Source organism: Myotis yumanensis, unplaced genomic scaffold (assembly GCF_028538775.1).
Source record: "Myotis yumanensis isolate MYYU_CA2020_CCGP unplaced genomic scaffold, mMyoYum1.0.hap1 SCAF_1, whole genome shotgun sequence".
In the NCBI taxonomy this organism is placed as follows: Eukaryota; Metazoa; Chordata; class Mammalia; order Chiroptera; family Vespertilionidae; genus Myotis; species Myotis yumanensis.
Window position 1 is genome coordinate 63,392,081 of NW_027223752.1, and position 21,565 is coordinate 63,413,645.

Here is a 21,565-nt window from a genome sequence, read left to right on the forward strand (position 1 = left end):
ACAGAGAGGAGAGAGATAGAGTCAGAAACATCGATGAGAGAGAAACATCAATCAGCTGCCTCCTGCACATCTCCTACTGGGGATGTGCCCGCAACCTAGGTACATGCCCTTGACCGGAATCGAACCCGGGACCTTTCAGTCCGCAGGCCGACGCTCTATTCACTGAGCCAAACCAGTTTCGGTGAAAAATAAATTCTTAACTAATTTTAAACAGAATTCCTGGAGAGCCTTTAAAACTTTTACCTTAGACAATGACTGATTATATCTCAGGAAAGCTTTTTAACTTCCTTTAGTTGCCTGGAAAGACTCTGACACTTCTCTGTATCTTCTGACAGCTCCTAGCCAAACCACCTGCCTCCGTAAGGGTCATCCTTACCTCTGGGCCCTTAGTCTTCTCATTACATAGCAGGATCCTAGATCCGTGGTCAGCAAACTGCGGCTCGCGAGCCACATGGGGCTCTTTGGCCCCTTAAGTGTGGCTCTTCCTAAGGCTTAGGAGTACCCTAATTAAGTCAATAACAATGTACCTACCTATATAGTTTAAGTTTAAAAAATTTGGCTCTCAAAAGAAATTTCAATCGTTGTACTGTTGATATTTGGCTCTGTTGACTAATGAGTTTGCCGACCACTGTAATGTCAACTGTTCATTATACTATATACTCATAAGTGCAGGGACTGTGTCTACCTTATTCTTCCTTTAATCTCCCATACTGAGCATGGAGAAATATAAGTCAATTAATTCTTTCCTCAATCTGTACCTAGTTTACAAATCAAGGTTTTGTTTTATTTTGTTTTGTTTTGTAGGCATTCAATAAATACGGGTTGAACAAATGAATAAACCACTCTTACTGACTTTAATCACCATTTATACATGCAAAACCTAACTCTATCCTCTTAAATTTACTATCCCAATTCACTACCACTTGCATTATTTTTCCTGCATGAGTCTTACGCACGCAAACCTTTCTCCTTATTCCTACTGCATCTTTGTCAATCTTTTACTTCAATTAAACTAGTTCAATTTCTGCCCTCTACCCTACACTTCTATAACCATTATTCTTAAAGATCAACAGTTTATCATTGTCTGAAAGAAAGAGCAACACTCTTCATCCCCATCTTCATGGTACTTCATCAGATTAAGAAATTACTTCTCATTTGAGTTAATACCTCTCAGTGCCTCTTCTACTACCCTTCTGCATGGCATGCAAATTCAAACTGTTTCATATCTATCTTTTAAATATCCCAATTTCTTCACCCAGCTTTCTCACATTGATCAATAGAGAACTAACAGTTCCTCCCTCTGGCTATTACGATTGGAAGTGTTTTTGGTTACCTTTCTGAGTTCTCCCCCCTTCTCCCCTCAAACTTGTCTATCACTAAATTACCTTTTCAGATTACATAAAATATATATAAAGAGTTACTGTCTCTTCACAAAATACACACACACACACACACACACACACATTATCTATATCCTACTCATACTTCAGTTGTGTTCTTAAATATCACTTTTTCATAAAAACTTTCCCTGTTCTCCCCCTCACCTAAGACTAGCTGCTGTATTCTCCCACAGCACCCTGTAATTCTCCTTTATAACATTTACAGCACCTGGCCCTTTCGAGTAAGTGAGCTAAATGATAACACTGTTTTATTCACAGCTGTATTCCAAATATCTTGCACAAGGCCTGACAAAATACAGAAATTTAAAAAATATTTCACAACTAGTTGACTAATTGATGTATTTAAGAACTTTCCTATTAAATATGGAACAGGTCTACTAAGTTGATGAGTATTTTCAATAAAAAGATAATTTCTCTTAAAAAATAAAGTCTTAAAAGAGAGGCAAATATAAAAATGAATTTAGGTCAACATTTAAAATAATGCCACAGCCCTAGCCAGTTTGGCTCAGTGGACAGGGTGTCGGCCTGCGGACTGAAGGGCCCCGGGTTTGATTCCAGCCAAGGGCACATGCCCGGGCTGTGGGCTCGATCCCCAGTGGGGGGCGTGCGGGGAGCAGCCGATCAATGATTCTCTCTCTGCCCTGACTGGTTTGGCTCAATGGATAGAGCGTCGGCCTGTGGACTGAAGGGTCCCAGGTTCGATTCCGGTCAAGGGCATGTACCTTGGTTGCGGGCACATCCCCAGTTGGGGGTGTGCAGGAGGCAGCTGATCGATGTTTCTCTCTCATCGATGTGTCTAACTCTCCCTCTCTCTCTTCCTCTCTGTAAAAAAATCAATAAAAATATTTTTAAAAAAAAATGATTCTCTCTCTCATCATACTTCAATCTCTCTCTCTCTCTCCCTCTCCCTTCTTGTCTGAAATCAATAAAGATATATTTTAAAAAAATAATAATAATGCCATAATTTCAAGTAATTTCCACTAGTTATTCAATGCTTCCATTGAAAAATAATAACCCACCCGGCTAGTGTTGCTCAGTGGTTGAGCATCGACCTATGAACCAGGAGGTCACAGTTTGATTCCCAGTCAGGGTGCATGCCCGAGTTGCGGGCTCAATCCTCAGTGTGGGGCATGCAGGAGGCAGCCAATCAATGATTCTCTCTCATCATTGATGTTTCTATCTCTCTCTCCTCTCCCTCTCTGAAATCAATAAAAATAGACTTTTTTAAAAAAAAAAAAAGAAAGAAAAATAATGACCCAAAGAATCACCTTAAAAATTGACATAAAATTCTATTGGAATTTGTAGTATTCTAACACAGATTCAGCTGTAATACTGAAAAATACTGTTAGTCGTTAGAATAGCATTCACATGTTACCTACCATATGTGACATTGTGATTTAACTCGGCTCTTCGTAAGGATTCATCAAGAACATCATACATTAATTCACTTGTCCTGTTTAAAAGATATTTTATTTGCAGTAAAATTATAGTATTATAACCCAATAAAACATAGTTTTTCAAACTTCTCCCTCTTTAAAACTGAGGATCTACAGAAAAGAACTGAAAAAAAATCATTTTTTGAAGCTATGGGAATGTCACTTTTTAAAAATTCCATTTGTTCTTTTTCATGAGTTTAACTTCCTGCTTTATCGAAGTTGACTAGTCAATGAAGATAAACATGTCAATCAACTCTTTCCTAACCCTGTACCTAGCTTACAAGTCAGGGTTTTGTTTGGTTGAACACACTATCTTTTATAGTTTTCTTTATAATAAAATATTCCTACCTGTTTCAAGTTACTACAGTAATACCTCACAGATCCAGATTATTCCAGACAATACATTTTCTGTATTTAAACCACATAATTTTTTAAAATATTCAAACACTAGTCTATGAGCAGCATTGAGTTCTTCAGAAAGAAAACTTTAGCTTTCATTTGTGTTAAATATAAAGAAAATTAACAAATTTGTCCATTCCTATGCCATTATGATCACTGATTACTGTTGCGATAACTGGGTGGAGGTAGATGCTGTAAGAAATGCGATACTTTACAGAGTCCTAGCACTCATCCTCCTGCCTAGAAAAGTCCTCTACAAGATGCCAATGTGAAAACTACAGCTTCTCAGCTGGTATTTTAGTTTTACAAATTCAAAAACTACTGACAGAAATAAAAACTACTTCAACCTAGCATGCACATAGTAGTCTTACAGAGAAAGTACACTGTAAAGCAAACAAGCAAAAACATCAAAATAATCTGGGGCTACACAAATTACTTAATCATTTGTATCTTTATCAAAAATTTCTTCTTTTTCTCCAATACACAACTATCAAATTCAATCTGAAGTGTGTGTACTTTGATTCCACCTTGATCAAAGTATAAATATCCAGTGAGAATCCATAACCATTTTCTAAAATCCTTCATTTTATTGTGGAAGCATTTCTTCCAGAGAAAATAACCATATAGTAGATGTTACAAATTCTCTCCCCCGCTCCCCAATTTAGTAATTCTTCACCTGGATTACAATCTAGTTTCTTAATTATAAAAGCCAATATCTGGCATAAATCATATTTAACCACATGAAATGTAGAAACATTTGCAGGCATGATCAAGCTAAATATAAATAACCTAAGAAGCAAAATGCTATAAAACACAAGAAAATACTCAAACAATAGATATAAAAACCCATCAATAAATAATTACTAAATTATTTCTTTCAACTAAATACATTAGAATCTGTTATAACATAACATTTTTTCTTTGCCACATTGAGTTAATCATTTCTTAATATAAGGTTTATGTTAACATAAAATCTCATTAGAGTTGGAACAACAGAGAAAACATTTTAATGTTCCACAACATTGTAAGAGTTCCCATCTTTAGTCACTTTAATTGTGCCTAATTTCTATTCAACTGAGCCCTTTGAAGGTAAGCGCTCTTAGTCATCTTTGTATGTATGCTCCAAATTCATCCATGAAAGAAAGGGAAGATGATGAGTTACTACATTTAGTAAATTCACTAAAAGCCTCAAAGTTCCTTCCTGACAGCATATGATGGCTTTAAATCTTTTTAGACCAGTAAGACCTGGGTGCATTACTATGAAATTTGTGGTTTTAAAAGAGAATTCCAGTGAACTCCAACTAGAGCTCCACAACAAGATAGGTTGGGTTACATAAAATAATACGTATTTAGGACAAACATTTTTCATGTGTGTCTGCTCCATGAGATCCCTAGTTTCAATCAGGGTTGAGATTCATAAACACAGAAAAAAGTAAAATAGCAATACAACAAGAGTGATATAGCCCAGTTAGCACTTATCAGGAGTGCAAAGGGCAAATGGATGCTGACAAGGCATTACTAGGAGTAACATCCTCGAGGACAATCCCTTCGTAAAGAGAGGCTAAGAATCAGAATGTAAATGAATCCTACTGCATAAAAGAGAACTGAATCTCATAAAGTCAAAACACTGAAACTCTTCAGGGACGAAAGCCATGGTCCTTACTCTCAAGGGAACTAAAATCTAGTTGGACTTGCTCTCAAATAGTTCAGAAAAAAATGAAAAGAATGTGTGCCCTACCTGGATTGGCTCAGCAGTTAGAGCACTGGCCCTGGGGTTTGTTTCTGGTCAAGGGCACGTACCTCGGTTGCAGGCTCAATCCCAAGCCAGGGTCAGGGTGCATGTGAGAGGCAACCAATCGATGTCTCTCTCACATTGATGTTTCTCTCTCTCTCTCTCTCCCCCCCCCTCCTCCCTCCCTTCCACTCTCTCTAAAAAAAAAAAAATCGAGAAACCAAGATGGCGGCATAGGTAAACACCGGAGATTGCTGTCCCGCACAACCACTTCAAAAATACAACTAAAAGAAGGAACAGACATCATCCAGAACCACAGGAAGGCTGGTTGAGTGGAAATTCTACAACTAGAAGGAAAGAGAAAAGCATACTGAGACTCAGAGGAGGTGCGGTACGGAAGTAAAATACAGAGGTACGGAGGCACATGCGTAGAGGGCTGGACACGGTTGTCTTTTTCAACCGGGAGGGAGTCTCAAGCTCTGAGCTCCAGTTCTGGGCGAGTCTCTGGGGACCCAGACTCATACGGGAGAAACTGAACTTGAGGGCAGCTTTCTCTCGGGGGTGCTTGCAGCGATTGCCGGGACACTGAGAAGCAGAGCCTCTGAGGGCAGGACTGAGAGCACCCATAACTGCTCGCTCCGCCCTGTTGATCCCCTGGGACCCCACCCCACCCAAGCCTTGCAGGGAGGCTTTTGCATATGAAAGGCCTGGCCCTTTGCAATCTGATAATTACCTAACAAATTGCACCTGGCCCAAGGCCCCAGGGCAACTTGCATTGCATCACAGTTGGCTACTGCTGGATAGCCTCAGGCAGAGGCTAGATTAGCACCTCCTTAGAGATCCAGGAGCCAGTGTGCCCGGTGGTTAGAGTGGGACCATCCAGATTGCAGCTCCTCGGATCCATAAAGGAGACACTCAGGGGGCAGACTCAGTGAGCACCAAAGCCCCACTGAAGCAAGTCTTGCCCCGGAGGGGTGTCTCCAGCACAGAATTTCTCCCACTGCAGACACAGCTGATTCTCACAGCCAATTGGCCTGGAGGTCAATCCCTCCCAGTGTTACCTACAACAATCAAAGCTTAACTACAACAAGACTGTGCACAAAGCCTAAAAGGGGGTGCACCAAGAGTGTCCACCTCAGGTAATTGGGGAGGCTGAGCCACTGGGCCCTATAGGACACCTAGCACAGAAAGCCACTCTATTGACACAGTGAAGCATAAAAAAATGCAGAGACAAAGAAACAGGACACAAATGACAGAAATGGAGGAAAGCAAACTACTGGACATAGAGTTCAAAACCACACTTATAAGGTTTTTCAAGAATTTTCTAGAAACCGCCGATAAACTTAATGAGATCCTCAAGAAATCTAGTGAGACCCTTGAGGTTATGATAAAGGACCAACTAGAAATTAAGCATACACTGACTGAAATAAAGAATATTATACAGACTCCCAACAGCAGACTAGAGGACCGCAAGAATCAAGTCAAAGATTTGAAATATGAAGAAGCAAAAAGCACCCAACCGGAAAAGCAAAATGAAAAAAGAATCCAAAAATACGAAGATAGTGTAAGGAGCCTCTGGGACAGCTTCAAGCGTACAAACATCCGAATTATAGGGGTGCCAGAAGAAGAGAGAGAGCAAGATATTGAAAACCTATTTGAAGAAATAATGACAGAAAACTTCTCCTACCTGGTGAAAGAAATAGACTTACAAGTCCAGGAAGTGCAGAGAACCCCAAACAAAAGGAATCCAAAGAGGACCACACCAAGACACATCATAATTAAAATGCCAAGAGCAAAAGACAAAGAGAGAATCTTAAAAGCAGCAAGAGAAAGAGACTCAGTTACCTACAAGGGAATACCCATACAACTGTCAGCTGATTTCTCAACAGAAACTTTGCAGGCCAGAAGGGAGTGGCAAGAAATATTCAAAGTGATGAATACCAAGAACCTACAGCCAAGATTACTTTATCCAGCAAAGCTATCATTCAGAATTGAAGGTCAGATAAAGAGCTTCACAGATAAGAAAAAGCTAAAGGAGTTCATCACCACCAAACCAGTATTATATGAAATGCTGAAAGGTATCCTTTAAGAAGAGAAAGAAGAAGAAAAAGGTAAAGATACAAATTATGAACAACAAATACACATCTATCAACAAGTGAATCTAAAAATCAAGTGACTAAATAATCTGATGAACAGAATAAACTGGTGATTATAATAGAATCAGGGGCATAGAAAGGGAGTGGACTGACTATTCTTGGGCAGGGGGAAAGGGGTGTGGGGGAAGTGGGAAGAGACTGAACAAAAATCGTGCACCTATGGATGAGGACAGTGGGTGGGGGGTGAGGGCGGTGGGTGGGGTGGGAACTGGGTGCAGGGGAGCTATGGGGGGAAAAAGAGGAACAACTGTAATAATCTGAACAATAAAGATTTAATTTTTAAAATAAAAAAATCCTATATAATAAAAGCCTAATATGCTAAATAAATAAATAAATAATCAACAGAAAAATATCCATGGGTGAGGCTTAAAATAATAATAATAATGTGTGCACACATGCACATACAGAAAGAGAGAAAATACAAACAATAAATCTAGATAAAGGGCATAAGAGAGCTCCTTGTACTATTCTTGGAACTTTTCTGTAAGTTTGAAATATATATAATAGGTAAGATACCCATAAAATATAAATTATTGGTTAAAGGAGTATTCAGACAAATGAATTAAGGTGAAGCATCCAACTAGAGCCGAGGGTCAGCAAGCTATAGTCCACAGGCTCACTTTGCTGGTCATCTATTTTTGTATGGCTGCTGGCTAAAAATGGTTTTTACATTTTTAAATGGGGGGGGAGGGGTCAAAATAGTAACATTTCACAACACATAAAATGTATGAGATTCAAGTTCTAATGTCCATAAAAAGATTTTTTTATTAATTGTGCTCATTTGTGTACTGTCTATGACTGCTTTTGAGCTATACAAGAGCAGAGTTGAGTGGTTGCAACAGGCAACATATAGCTCACAAAGCCTAAATATTTATTACTATCTGGCCCTTGACAAAAAATGTATCCCAACCTCTAAAGTAGAATGACTAAGAAAGCTTCAGAGAAGACATAAAGCTTCACCGGTACCTTTCACTATGAGTAGGATTTAGATAAGCAGAGAGCCAGGATTATCCCAGCAACCTGAATTATATACTTCTTATAAAGTGGTTTATTTGTCACTACTAAGCCAACCCAAAGCATTAGGAGAATCTGGCTTATCTTGAAACCTCCAGGTGATTATCAAATTTACTTAAGTTTACCTTTGATCGTCTTTTCCTAGAAGTCTTAGTATTCTCAAGAGCTGGATTTGTAACCATGGTGCTGGGACACTGTGGTAATTGAAATCTACTGGGAGCTTTCCTCCAACTACTTGCTTCAAAATTGTTACAAAACTCCCAGTCAAATCTTTATATCCAGATGAATTCTCCTGCATCCAAAAAATAAAAAACAAAAAACCTTCTGTTAATAACAATGTCTTAATACATATAAAATAGACTTGGTTGAAATGCCGTATAGAATCTAACTTAATACATGTTGACTTAGAAGTTCCATGTTCACATTTAATGAAAGTGTTCCAGTCTGATTAATTTCTTCCATGATGAAACTCCTCTGGCCACTGATCCAAAGCTGAATCATCCCCCAAAAAGCTTCCACCACTCCCTACTTGTTCCCACACACAGTATAATCACATTTCAAAAGTTCTTATAATTACATCTTATATAGAACTTTTAATAGTCAATACTGGCAATAAATAAAAAGATAAAAAGAACTGGCATACTGAAAAAGGGCTGTAATATCTCTACTTTTGAGGAAAATTAAGACCTGTTTGCAATCTCTAAACTTTGCAAAAGTCTTCTCATGTAAATGAGCTAAATGTGTTCTGGGTAGAAGAGCATAGAGCACAGCTAAGACTACTCAAACATTTAAACCCTCCAAAGTCAGTGAATCTGTCTATTAAAAACTAATCAGCCCTACAGTACTTAAGTATGCTGGGGTTCTGAATGAGTGTACCTTAATTATATACCTGACTAATCTCTTGGCCTGGGGGAATTAAATACACATTCCTCAAAATGAACACTAGATTCGTCATCATAATTTTATTACATATCAAGGACACATTTTTTTAAAGGAAATAATAGCTCTTTCAAAGTTTGGTAAATGTTAGAGGAAAAATAAGATTCAATATCAAATATCTATTTATATCATATTGTTCTAGAACACAATGCATTAAAGATACCTTCAATTCTATAATTTTAAATTGAATTCAATAGCATATTCCATTTCATTATGAGGTACTCATGAAATCTCTCACAAATATATACTTTCAGATATAAAGTGTTTCAGGCAATTCACTGTGGCTGAAATAGTAGAAATCCATGTCACCAATTAGAAAATGTTTTTACCATACCATTCAACCCTCCTAGCTTTTCTGATACAGTATCAATGTATGGCATCAACACTAGTCTCTACCTTGCAAAACCCCTACAGGCTCTGCTCATTTCTATAAGCTGTTATCCATCACATAAAGTTGTATAAAACACAATCACTACTTAAAAAACCACAAATCTGAAAATTTCAATCACTTTCCTACCTATCATTTTTCTATGCTTCTTCAGTAACATGAAAAAATTTTAGGCATTAAAAAAAAAGAAAAAAAAAAAGACTGCCATGGCAGGTGTTGCTCAATGGTTGGAGCACTGGTTGTTCTCAGGTTTAATTCCCAGTCAGGGCACATACCCAGGTCATGGGTTCAATTCCTGGTCAGAGTGCATATGGGAGGCAACCGATCACATGGATGTTTCTCTCTCTGTCTCTCCCTCTATTTTCCTCTCTAGACTCAATAAAAAAAGCATATGCTCAGGTGAGAATTTAAAAAAAAAGACTAATTCTGTAATGTGCATACTACGAAAGCTATCAACAACTTGCAAAGATTACTATTTAAAAGTCAATAATAGCCCTGGCTGGTTTGGCTCAGTGGATAGAGTGTCAGCCTATGGACTGAAGGGTCCCGGGTTCGATTCTGGTCAAGGGCACATACTGAGGTTTCGGGCTTGATCCCCAGTAGGGGGCGTGCAGGAGGCAGCTGATCAATGATTCTCTCTCATCATTGATGTTTCTATCTCTCTCTCCCTCTCCCTTCCTCTCTGAAATCAATAAAAATATATTTTTAAAAAATAAAAGTCAATAATAAAACATTAAAATTAAGCATTTAACTGAAAAATCTGAGGGGTTTTTTTATTATGCCATAATTATATTTTTCTAATGGCAACTACTGAAATTTTCAACTTACCTTAATCATCCTATGGTATATGTGCAAGGAAGCAGCCATGACCCCAACATCTCTGTCACAAAGTGCTTTCTGAAACTTACTATGGATATGTTGTACTTGATTAGGAGCAATGAGATGGAATTTGTATAATGCCAGAACAGCTTTTCTTCGTATAATCTCCCTAAAGATAAAAAATGAAATCTGAACAAACCATCTGAATTTTCAGGCATTTAATTTTAAAAGATTACAGACCAAATGATTTCAATATATTAGCTATCACCTTAATCTAAAAAGAGGAATACACATTCATTAATTTCCTTTCTTAAACGTAGGGCGCAGCTATAGGGTTAAGCCTCGGACTGACCTGTTGGCAAAGCCACAAACAAGTCCCAGCTTAGGGGGCACAGTCCTCTTAGCATAATTAGGCTTGACCTTATGACCCTCCCTAGAGCTTATCTGGGAAGCTAATGGGCTGAGGGAGAGTAGCAAGTGCTGCCAAAACAGGTGAAACTCACAAGAACATTGTAACTATGGTGACCACTACCTTGTTTACCTCTGGCTATAAAATAAAGGCTCAGCTTGCCTCTGGATCTCTCTCTGTGGCCTCAGCCAGGCACAGGAAGATCCACCTACCCAGCTTATTCTCTGTCTGTCATTTCTTCATCCTTCACCGCACTCACTCAAGCTTTCGAACCCTTGGCTGAGCTGGCTCAGCACACTTAAAATTTATTTTTATTGACTTTAGAGAGAAAGGAAGGGAGGGAGAGAGAGAGAGAAACATTGATTTGTTTGTTCCACTTCTTTTTGCCTTCATGGGTTGATTCTTATATGTGCCCTGACTAGGGATCGAACCTGCAACCTTGGCTTATGGGGACAACACTCTGACCAACTGAGCTACCCAGCCAGGGCTATTATTAATTTCTTTATTCCAATCCACCAAACTATAAAAAGTGGTTCTCTCTAGGAGGTTAGATGTTAAGAGACTTTAACTGCCCATATTATATATTTATCTAATTATGGAATTTTGGGGTAACAAGCACATGTTACTTTTAAAACCAGAACAAACAAGAAAGATAAATAAATTCCTTAATTCCCTATTCCATTTTTAAAAGCCGTATCTCTAGAAATTGGGAAAAGAAGCAACAGTAAGTTTAAATCAGTAAGAGGTAACTACAGCTAGTAATATTAAAGTCTTTATTAATATTAAGTCTCTTTAACATTCTAGCTTTTTATCTTTCTTTTTTTATATTATGAGCAAACATAATCCAAATATTTTAAGGTGGCAGGGGAAGAAGGGATTCACAGTAAATGATGTTACTCCTCTCCTTGCTCAGTTCATATTTCAAAAACCTCATTACAATGAAAAGGAAAACATACACAAGTCTTGCACTTCACTTGTCACAGATAATGTCTAACACAAGAAGTAAAAATAGAGTTCCTACCCTATGTTCAAAATGCAGTTTCCAAGAGAGTACCATATTCCTTGTTATTCTCTCTCATGCCATGTCTACATATCTCATAGCCACAGACTTTGCTGGCACTGCTCACAGCAGCAGCAAATGGCACAAAAGAAAAGTACTTGCTTTTACTTTTATGTACTGTTATTACTTAAAATCAGAGAATATCAAAATTGAGATTATTCAAAGCAATCCTCTGTGTTCCAGATTCCTAACAAATGGTCATCTAGCTTCTGCTAAATTCCATTAACAAGCAACTCATATCTTCCTAGCCAAACTATGCCATGATGAAAAGTTATTTTCACGTAGAAAAAATTAACAACACACTTGTCATTAGTATTAATAGTATGGTGACTGTAAACAACATCCCAATGTATTGCTAGTGGGTATTAAGCAATATTAGTTAATCTGGGAGAGAACAGGTATGTGAGATCAGAAAAAAACGAACTCTGAACATGCTCAGGAATGCCTAAGCCTGGCCCTAAGTGATGGTACTAACACAAGACCTTAAGAGACCTGGATTCGAGCTCTAAATCGGGCATGCCAAAATACAGCAGGGATTCAAAGTCGAGTCCAAACCCTGTCTCACATGTTCTTTGTGATATCCACTAGCCTACCTGTAGCTCTGTCCCATATTCTTTAGCTTCACTCTATAACATGGAATAGATATAGCCATAACTGCAGAATCAGAGTTTCAAATCTAAACTTTAACTAGTAGAAGACAGGAAGTCCAGGATTTGAAATAGAATAGATGGGAAACAGTAAGAAAAAAAATCAATTCCCAGAAGAATCTATCTACACTAATAAAAGACAAAAATGCTAATTGGCCGTACCTTCACTACACCCATCAGCCAATCAGAAGAGTATGCAACTTAACCCAACAAAGATGGCCATTAAATTTGCATACTGCAGGCGGGGCTGGACAGCATGAGCCGCCATCCGGGCCTCCCGTGTGTGACCCGGGGCAGCGGGGTGGGGCAGCGCGAGCCGCCACCCACCCTGCTGGCATCCGGGCCTCCCGTGGATAAGCCAGCAGGTGGTTATCCCCCGAGGGGTCCCAGACTGCGAGAGGGTACAGGCTGGGCTGAGGGACGTCCCCCCCGCCGAGTGCACAATTTTTGTGCACTGGGCCTCTAGTATATATATAAAAGGCTAATATGCAAAGTGTCCCCTCAGGACTTCGACCAGAGACCGGGAGTTCGACTGCTCATTTTGATGTGCGCTGACCACCAGGAGGCGGTGCAGAACGAAGGAAGGCCCCAGCTGGCAGCAGGCAGCCAGAGAAGGAAGGCCCCAGCCAGCAGCCAGAAGGCCCCAATCGGCCCTGATCGCTGGCCAGGCCTAGGGACCCTACCCATGTATGAATTTCGTGCACCAGGCCTCTAGTTTCATATAAAGAATCAGAATGTATGATTACCACAGAGTGGTGGTATAAAAATATTATATAAAAATATGTTCTGCTATGATCAGATCAAACTATAATTATCTAAGAAAAGCTAATATATTATTTCCAGTAGTTAACTGTCATTACCCAGCATTTGTTCTAACAGGTTTGACATTAAAAAAAACATTATAACAAGTCTGAAAAACCTATAAAGTTATTCTACCATTCTTAGTAGGAGAAACTATCATTTTAGCTTTTTCTCTAAAAATACAAACCATGCCCTGATTGGTTTGGCTCAGTGGATAGAGCATCAGCCTGCAGACTGAAGGGTCCCAGGTTTGATTCTGGTCAAGGGCATGTAACTTGGTTGCAGGCACATCCCCAGTAGGGTTTGTGCAGGAGGCAGCTGATCGATGTTTCTCTCTCATCGATGTTTCTAACTCTCTATCCCTCTCCCTTCCTCTCTGTAAAAAATCAATAAAATATATTTTTAAAAAAATACAAACCATGCTCAGCTGGTGTGGTTTGAGCATCAACCTATGAACCAGGAGGTCATGATTTGATTCTGGTCAGGGCATATGCCCAGGCTGTGGGCTCAATCCCTAGCAGGAGGCGTGCAGGAGGCAGCTGACCAATGATTCTCTCTCATCACTGATGTTTCTAACTCTCTCTCTCTCTCTCTCCCTCTCTGAAATCAATAAAAATATGTTTTAAAAAAACAAACAGCCCTTGACGGTTTGGCTCAGTGGATAGAGTGTTGGCCTGCCGACTGAAGGGTCCAGGGTTTGATTCTGGTCAAGGGCACATACCTCAGTTGCAGGCTTCCGGCCCTGGTCATGGGTGTGCAGGAGGCAACCAATCGATGTTTCTCTCTCACATCAGTGTTTCTCTCTGTCTCTCCCTCTCCTTTCCACTCTCTCTAAAAATCAATAGAATAAATATCCTCGGGTGAGGATTAAAAAAAAAACCCACAAAACTATAAGTCAACAATTTATAACCTTAGAACACTAAAAACACTGACTTAAAGAGGCATATGAAATACAGAAATGTTGAGTAACACATAAATCTTTATCAAGAACGTACGCATAACTAAAATACTATAATCACAAAGGAAAAATAGAAAATAATTGCAGCCATAACCGGTTTGGCTCAGTGGATAAAGCATCAGCCTGCGGACCGAAAGGTCCCAGGTTCGATTCCAGTCAAGGGCATGTACCTTGGTTGCGGGCACATCCCCAGTATGAGGTGTGCAGGAGGCAGCTGATTGATGTTTATCTCTCATCGATGTTTCTAACTCTCTATCTCTCTCCCTTCCTCTCTGTAAAAAATCAATAAAATATATATTTAAAGAAAATAATTGCAAATTTTTTCCTAGCTTTAAAGGTTACAAAGTTAAGAAACAAAAGAATTCAAGTATGTGGGGGGTAGGGGAGGACAGGGAAATGTCAAGGGGGGGAAAAAAAGGAGACATATGTAATACTCTTTGTAATACTTTAAGCAATAAAACAAAATTTAAAAAAAAAAAGAATTCAAGTATGGTAAAGACAAAAGAATTCAAGTATGGTGAAAAAACAAGCCAAGCATTAAGGAAAGAGTTATGGAACCTTACAGGATAAGATTAGCAAAATACTAAAAGTTAAGGTTTATTAGGATATATTCTACTATAAAATAGTATTTGAATACTGCAGTTTTAATATAAAAGCATCCCCAATACACGAAGCTCTCTGCATTCATAGCATTTGAATTATTTCTAAATGTTTTCCATTATTTGACTGTATCTTCAAACCATTTATGAGAATTAAGGAGCTTCAAGCAACCCCACACAACCAAGGGAAAACCAGGCCCACGGCTGGCTAGCAGTAGAAGTGGGAGGAAAGCCAAGGACTCCTGACACTAAGCTCCTCACTGCCTCTTAGTTTAACTTCAGAAAGCTGCCTGGTATTTTTCTAAATCCACGTAAAAATAAAGGACGATGCTATTAGGGATTTTTGTATTTTATCTGACAAAGAATATCCTCTACCTTGGTAGCACTAAGTAAGTTATAATGAATTTTTAGCATAAATTTTTGTTTTGAAATATACACAGTATATACACCTATCCAAAAGAATTTACTTACTTAGAATGCTGAAGTTTATCTTCTATTAATGGAAGAACAGCTGGAATCATTTCTTGAGGGAAAATCTGGCTAACGATAGTAAGTGCCATACATACTTCCACCAGGTTAGTGCTCTGCAAGTCCTGACACAATCATTAAGCAAAGAAAACATTCAGTGCAAAGTTTGAAACTAGGTATAGTGAGTGCAACATTGCAATGGCCCCACTTACTTAATAGTTTTGTACTAACTTTATAATTAAGTTGTACATTTACCTCATCTTTTATAGGAATATCTCTGTTTCATTTGCTTTAACAGTCAATAAATAAACACAGCCAAGAAGCAATTGATCCAAAAGGAAACTGTATTTCTGTTCTGACAATGGCCCAAGTAGTTTCCTTTAGAACAGCTTTTAAAACTTTTCTAAACTAATAGCAAACCAACTTTATCAATTGTCCTTGTTAAACAATGAGTGAAAGTTTAAAAGGAAGTAATTCTCAAATATTCTATATAATAAAACCCTAATATGCAAATTGACTGAACAGCAGAATGACCAATCACTATGACATGCACTGACCACCAGGGGGCAGACGGTCAACGCAGGAGCTTCCCCCTGGTGGTCAGTGCACTCCCAGAGCGGGAGCACCACTCAGACAGAAGCTGGGCTCATGGCTGGCGAGCGCAGCGGCAGTAACAGGAGCCTCTCCCACCTCTGCTGCAGGTAGGCAGTAAGGAGCAAGGGGTCCTGGACTGCGAGAGCACCAGACTGCGAGAGGGATGTCTGACTGCTGGCTTAGGCCCGATCCCCAGGGAGACCAGGCTTAAGCCAGCAGGCGGACATCCCCTGAGGGGTCCCAGACCACGAGAGGGTGTAGGCCAGGCTGAGGGACCCCCCCCCCAGTGCACAATTTTGTGTACCAAGCCTCTACTATACAATAAAAGGCATGAATTCATACATACTTAGATATGCACAAATTTTATTAATCATTCTAACAGAAAATGAAAAACTGTTTTTAAAAGTTTGGAAAAATTTAAGCTACTAGTAATCTTAACAGAGTGTAAGACTTAAAATTCAGAAAGTACTACACACACACAGACCCACACATCAAAAGACTGACACAAAGTAAACATGAAAATACTCAACAATTCAATTATACTTCATTACCAATTTTGATTAAAAATTTAACAGGAGCCCTAGCCAGTTTGGCTCAGTGGATAGAAGGATCCTGGGTTCAATTCGGGTCAAGGGCAAATGCCCAGGTTGCAGGTTCGATCCCCAGTAAGTGGCATGCAGGAGGCAGCCTATCAATGACTCTCTCTCATCATTGATGTTTCTATCTCTCTCGCCCTCTCCCTCCCTCTCTGAAATCAATAAAAATATATTTTCAAAGAAATAAATTTTTAAAAATTTAACAGGAAAAAATATTGTGAGTATGGATTAAATTGTGTTTTTATTATCTGTACATTCCAGTACCAATTATATTCTACTAGAGGCCCGGTGCATGGATTCATGCACCAGTGAGGTCCCTCAGCCTGGCCTGCGGGGATCGGGCCGAAACCAGCTCGTCAACATCCCCTGAGGAGTCCTGGATTGCGAGAGGGTGCAGGCCAGGCCAACAGACTCCACCGGTGCACCATCGAGGCAGGGGAGGGACTCCAGGTGGGCTCTAGGGCATGTCAGTCCGAATCGCCCAGTCCCAATGGCTGAACCCCAGCAGCAAGTTAACCTACCAGTTGGATCTTCTGCCCCCTGGTGGTCAGTGCACATCACAGCGACTGGTTGAACAGTCGAATGAATGGTTAGACACTTAGCATATTAGGCTTTTATTATATAGGGTTACTTTTAGAATTTAAAATAATTATTCAGTTTACATCTACATCCCTTTAGAACATATCCCAGAGAAAGAGACAACAACATGGAAATATCCAGAACTAAGAGTCTGGAGATCTGAGTTATAAGTCTAACAATAACAGCAGCAGTAGCTATTACTACTTTCATAGTGTTTCGTACAACCTTCACAACTTGGTTAAGTTCTATTATTATCCCCATTTTGCAGATACAGACACTGATCTAAAAGATCTTTCTAAAATAAATAAATAAACAAACAAACAAATAAATAATAAAAGGATTTTTCTACACCCATTCTGTAAACCTACCTCCTTCCAAAAGTATCTAATTCAATATGACTAAGGAAAAATATCAGGTGCCTGCAGAAATAATTTCTGACTTCATAATAACCAACATACAATACAGTACCTTTACAACTGTATTCACAAGGAGAAGCAACAGTTCATGACTTTCATGTAGAAATAAAGACACTGCCAAATAACCTATAAAATTTGAAGGGAAAAGTCTCATCACAATGTTTCCCAAGAATTTAAACAAAGCAATCATATATTCCAAAATTAAGTGTCAAAGATACCAGTTGTAGGTAAATATGAAAACAAATTGTAAAATATGAAGATGAAAACCTCTTGCCAAAACCGGTTTGGCTCAGTGGATAGAGCGTCGGCCTCTGGACTGAAGGGTCCCAGGTTCGATTCCGGTCAAGGGCATGTACCTTGGTTGTGGGCACATCCCCAGTAGGAGGTGGGCAGGAGGCAGCTGGTCGATGTTTCTCTCTCATCTATGTTTCTCTCTATCCCTCTCCCTTCCTCTCTGTAAAAAATCATTAAATATATTTTTTTTTAAAAAAACCTCTAGTAAGGAAGATTTCAAGAGTTCTTCATCCTGAAATATTCCAGAATTACATATTTCATAGGATATACCTAAAGTGGAAAAGAGACTGTGTGTACCAACTTAAAGTCATGTAGACATTAGAAATACAAGCTGTTTTGTGCATATCTCTACATAATCTATCAAAACATTTTCTGTCCTGTAGCCAAACACAGAGTTACTCAAAAACTAATAGCTACTAGAGTTAAGTGTGTTACTGGCTATCTGTGTTGTTGAATGAGCTACCTCCTAATATCAAGCCATATGATGTAAATCATATACTAAGCCATAAACAATACCTTATTTCCTCAATTTGAAGACATACTAGTCACCCTTCATACTGGAACATTTGTTAGACAGTTACTATGGGTCAACTACATTACAAGCGTCACCTCATTTAATCCTCACAACTCTATGAGATAGATGTTATTACCCCTGATATAATGATGAAGCCCCCAAATGGTAGGTGCCCAAGATCTATACCTATTACAAGGTAGAGCGAGGGCTCAAACCTAGCCAGGAAGAGATAGTTCATGTTTTTAACCCCTATGTTGTTCTTTCTCTCCACACAGTCTACTGTGAGGCCCTATCCCCTGAATCCTGTCGTCACTGTTTTTCATTCTTCCCAACTCTTTTCAGCCCTTTCATTAGGGTTTCTATTGTTAAGTATACCCATCATCACCGAGCGCCTACACTATATGTGTGTGTTTGGGAACATGGGAAAAATATGGAAAGTTCCTATTCTGAGTCCCTTGAGATGTTGCTTTCAGGTGTATCCTCTGCTTGGCTGAAATAAATTTATAAAAATTCTCTACAAGTTTGGATGTTTTTCTGTTGACACTATCATCAGAGACTGGGAGTTGATGCCAAATGGATCTGTACAGAAACCTATTAAAAGAAGCTCTGGAGAGGATTAAAAATGGTGGCGGAATAAGTGCATGCTGCACGGGCACGGGCAGGCTCCCAGGAACAAACTTGCATTACAACTAAAATACAGAAAAACTTTCTGAATAATCAATGGGAGACTCGCTGGAGAGAACCCTGATACCCAAGGGCCAAAAGTGGAGACCGAATAGAGACTGGTAGCAGGGGCAGAGGCATGAAAAGGCTGTCTGGGACCCACAGACAGCAACTGAAGTTCTAGAGAGATATTTCAGCTGTGGGGAGTTGCCACTGAGAACTCTGGGGTCTAATCCCCAAGCTGAGCCCTCTGCCAACCCCCAGCAGAGAGCACCAGAACTGAGAAGGGGACCCACATAATTTCATGGATTGGTAGAATCAACATCATTAAACTGTCCATACTACCCAAGGCAATCTAGATTCAATGCAATCCCCATTAAAATATCAAGGGCATATTTCACAGAGCTAGAACAAACACTCCAAAAATTTATAAGAAATCAAAAAAGGCCCTGAATAGCCGCAGCAATCTTGAAAAAGAAAAACAAAGTTGGAGGAATTACAATACCAGATTTCAAGCTATACTACAAAGCCACCGTAAACAAAACAGCCTGGTGCTGGCACAAGAACAGGCACATAGATCAATGGAACAGAACAGAGAACTCAGGAAATCTACACAAGCCATTACACTCAATTAATATTTGACAAAGAAGGCAAAAGCATACAATAGAGTCAAGATAGTCTCTTCAATAAACGGTGGGAAAATTGAACAGATACATGCAAAAAAAATGAAATAGACCATAAACTTACACCATACACAAGAACAAACTCAAAATGGATAAAAGACTTAAATTTAAGTCGTGAAACCATAAAAATCCTAGAGGAAACCATAGGCAGCAAAATCTCAGACATCTCTCATAGCAATATGTTTATGGATACATCTCCTAAGGCAAAGGAAACTAAGGAGAAAATAAACAAATGGGACTACATCAAAATAAAAAGCTTCTGTACAGCAAAAGAAACCATCAACAGAACGAAAAGGGAGCCCACTGTATGGGATAACATATTTGGCAATGATACATCTGAAAAGGGTTAATATCCAAAATATATAAGGAACTTATACAACTTAACAAAAGGAAGACAAACAATCCAATTTAAAAATGGGCAAAGGACCTAAATAAACACTTCTCTAAAGAGGACATACAGATGGCCAAGAGACATATGAAAAAATGCTCAAAGTCACTGATCATCAGAGAGATGCAAATTAAAACAATAATAAGGTATCACCTCACACCTGTCAGAACAGCTACCATCAACAAATCAACCAATGACAAGTGCTGGCGAGGATGTGGAGAAAAGGGAACGTTAGTATACTGCTGATGGGAATGCAGACTGGTGCAACTGTTAGGTCTGATCAAATAATTGAATTGATGCCCCCTCTCCTGGGAACTGACCTTTAGGCCACTTCACAATGGACATTTCACTTGCTTAGACCATATTCCACTTGCTAAGACCATTATCTCTCCCCTCCAGAGTTTTCCAGAATCCAGACCTGCACAGAGAATTCTCCATCCAGAAAAAGCCAGTCTAGAGTCCTTTAAAAACCTCTGGGGCTCCGCCCATCTGGTATCCAGATGACCTAATCTGTTCTAATAAAAGGGTAATATGCTAATTAGACCAGACATCTTCCGGATGTCTTTCCGGACAAAGCCACAGTGGGGGGGGCCAAGGCAGAGACAGTTAGGGGTGATCAGGCCGGCAGAGGAGAGCAGTTAGGAGCAGTCAGGTCAGCAGCAGAGGGCAGTTAGGGGCGATCAGGCCAGCGGGGGGGAAGCAGTTAGGGAGCAATCAGGCCAGCAGGGGGAGCAGTTAAGGGGCAATTAAACCGGCAAGGAAGCAGTTAGGGAGCGATCAAGCCGGCAGGGGAGCAGATAGGGGCAGCAGGCAGGCAGGCAGGTGAGCAGTTAGGAGCCAGTGGTCCCAGATTGCGAGAGGGCGGGATCGGGCCTAATCCGGCAGTTGAACATCCCCCGAAGGGTCCCAGATTGGAGAGGGTGCAGACCAGGCTGAGGGATTCCCCCGCCCACACCGCCCATGCACAAATTTCATGCACCAGACCTCTAGTAAATTTATAATTCTTCACCCCTTTTGGCCTCATGTGTTCCTCCTTTGGTGACTCTAACAGCAACCATTATGAAAAACAGTATTGAGTTTCCTCAAAAAATAAATATGGAACTGCCATTTAACCCAGTGATCCCATCTCTTGAATATATCCTAAGAAACCCGAAACACCAATCAGAAAGAATGTATGCACCCCTATGTTCATAGCAGCATAATTTACAATAGCTAAGATCTGGAAACAGCCCAAGTGCCCATCAGTAGATGAGTAGATAAAAAAGCTGTGGTACATTTATACCATGAAATACTATGCAGCAGTAAGAAAAGAAGAATTTCTTACCCTTTGAGACAGCATGGAGGGACTTAGAGAGTATCATGCTAAGTGAAATAAGTCAGTCAGAGAAAGACAAGTATCACATGATCTCACTCATAAGTGAAATCTAAGTAACAAAATAAACTGATGAATGGAGTGGATCCAGAGATATGGAAGCATGGAACAGAGTGTGGAATCTCAGAGGAAAGGCAGAGGAAGGTGGGAGGTAATCAACCAAAGATCTTGTATGCATATATGCATATAACCCATGGACACAGACCATAGGGTACTAAAGGCCTGGGGCAGGCTGGATGGG

General features: G+C 39.6%; 1 protein-coding gene across 1 annotated transcript in view; it reads right to left on the reverse strand.

The window, feature by feature from the left end:
• AP4E1 (adaptor related protein complex 4 subunit epsilon 1) overlaps positions 1–21,565 on the reverse strand; it is a 70,069-nt gene that overhangs the window by 38,442 nt on the left and 10,062 nt on the right. Inside the window, exons 4-8 of the mRNA XM_070422944.1 lie at positions 17,463–17,536; positions 15,229–15,350; positions 10,293–10,452; positions 8,263–8,429; positions 2,780–2,853 (exon numbers count right to left, since the gene is read on the reverse strand). Coding sequence (XP_070279045.1) covers positions 2,780–2,853; positions 8,263–8,429; positions 10,293–10,452; positions 15,229–15,350; positions 17,463–17,536 — 597 coding nt within the window. The remainder of the gene's footprint in view (positions 1–2,779; positions 2,854–8,262; positions 8,430–10,292; positions 10,453–15,228; positions 15,351–17,462; positions 17,537–21,565) is intronic.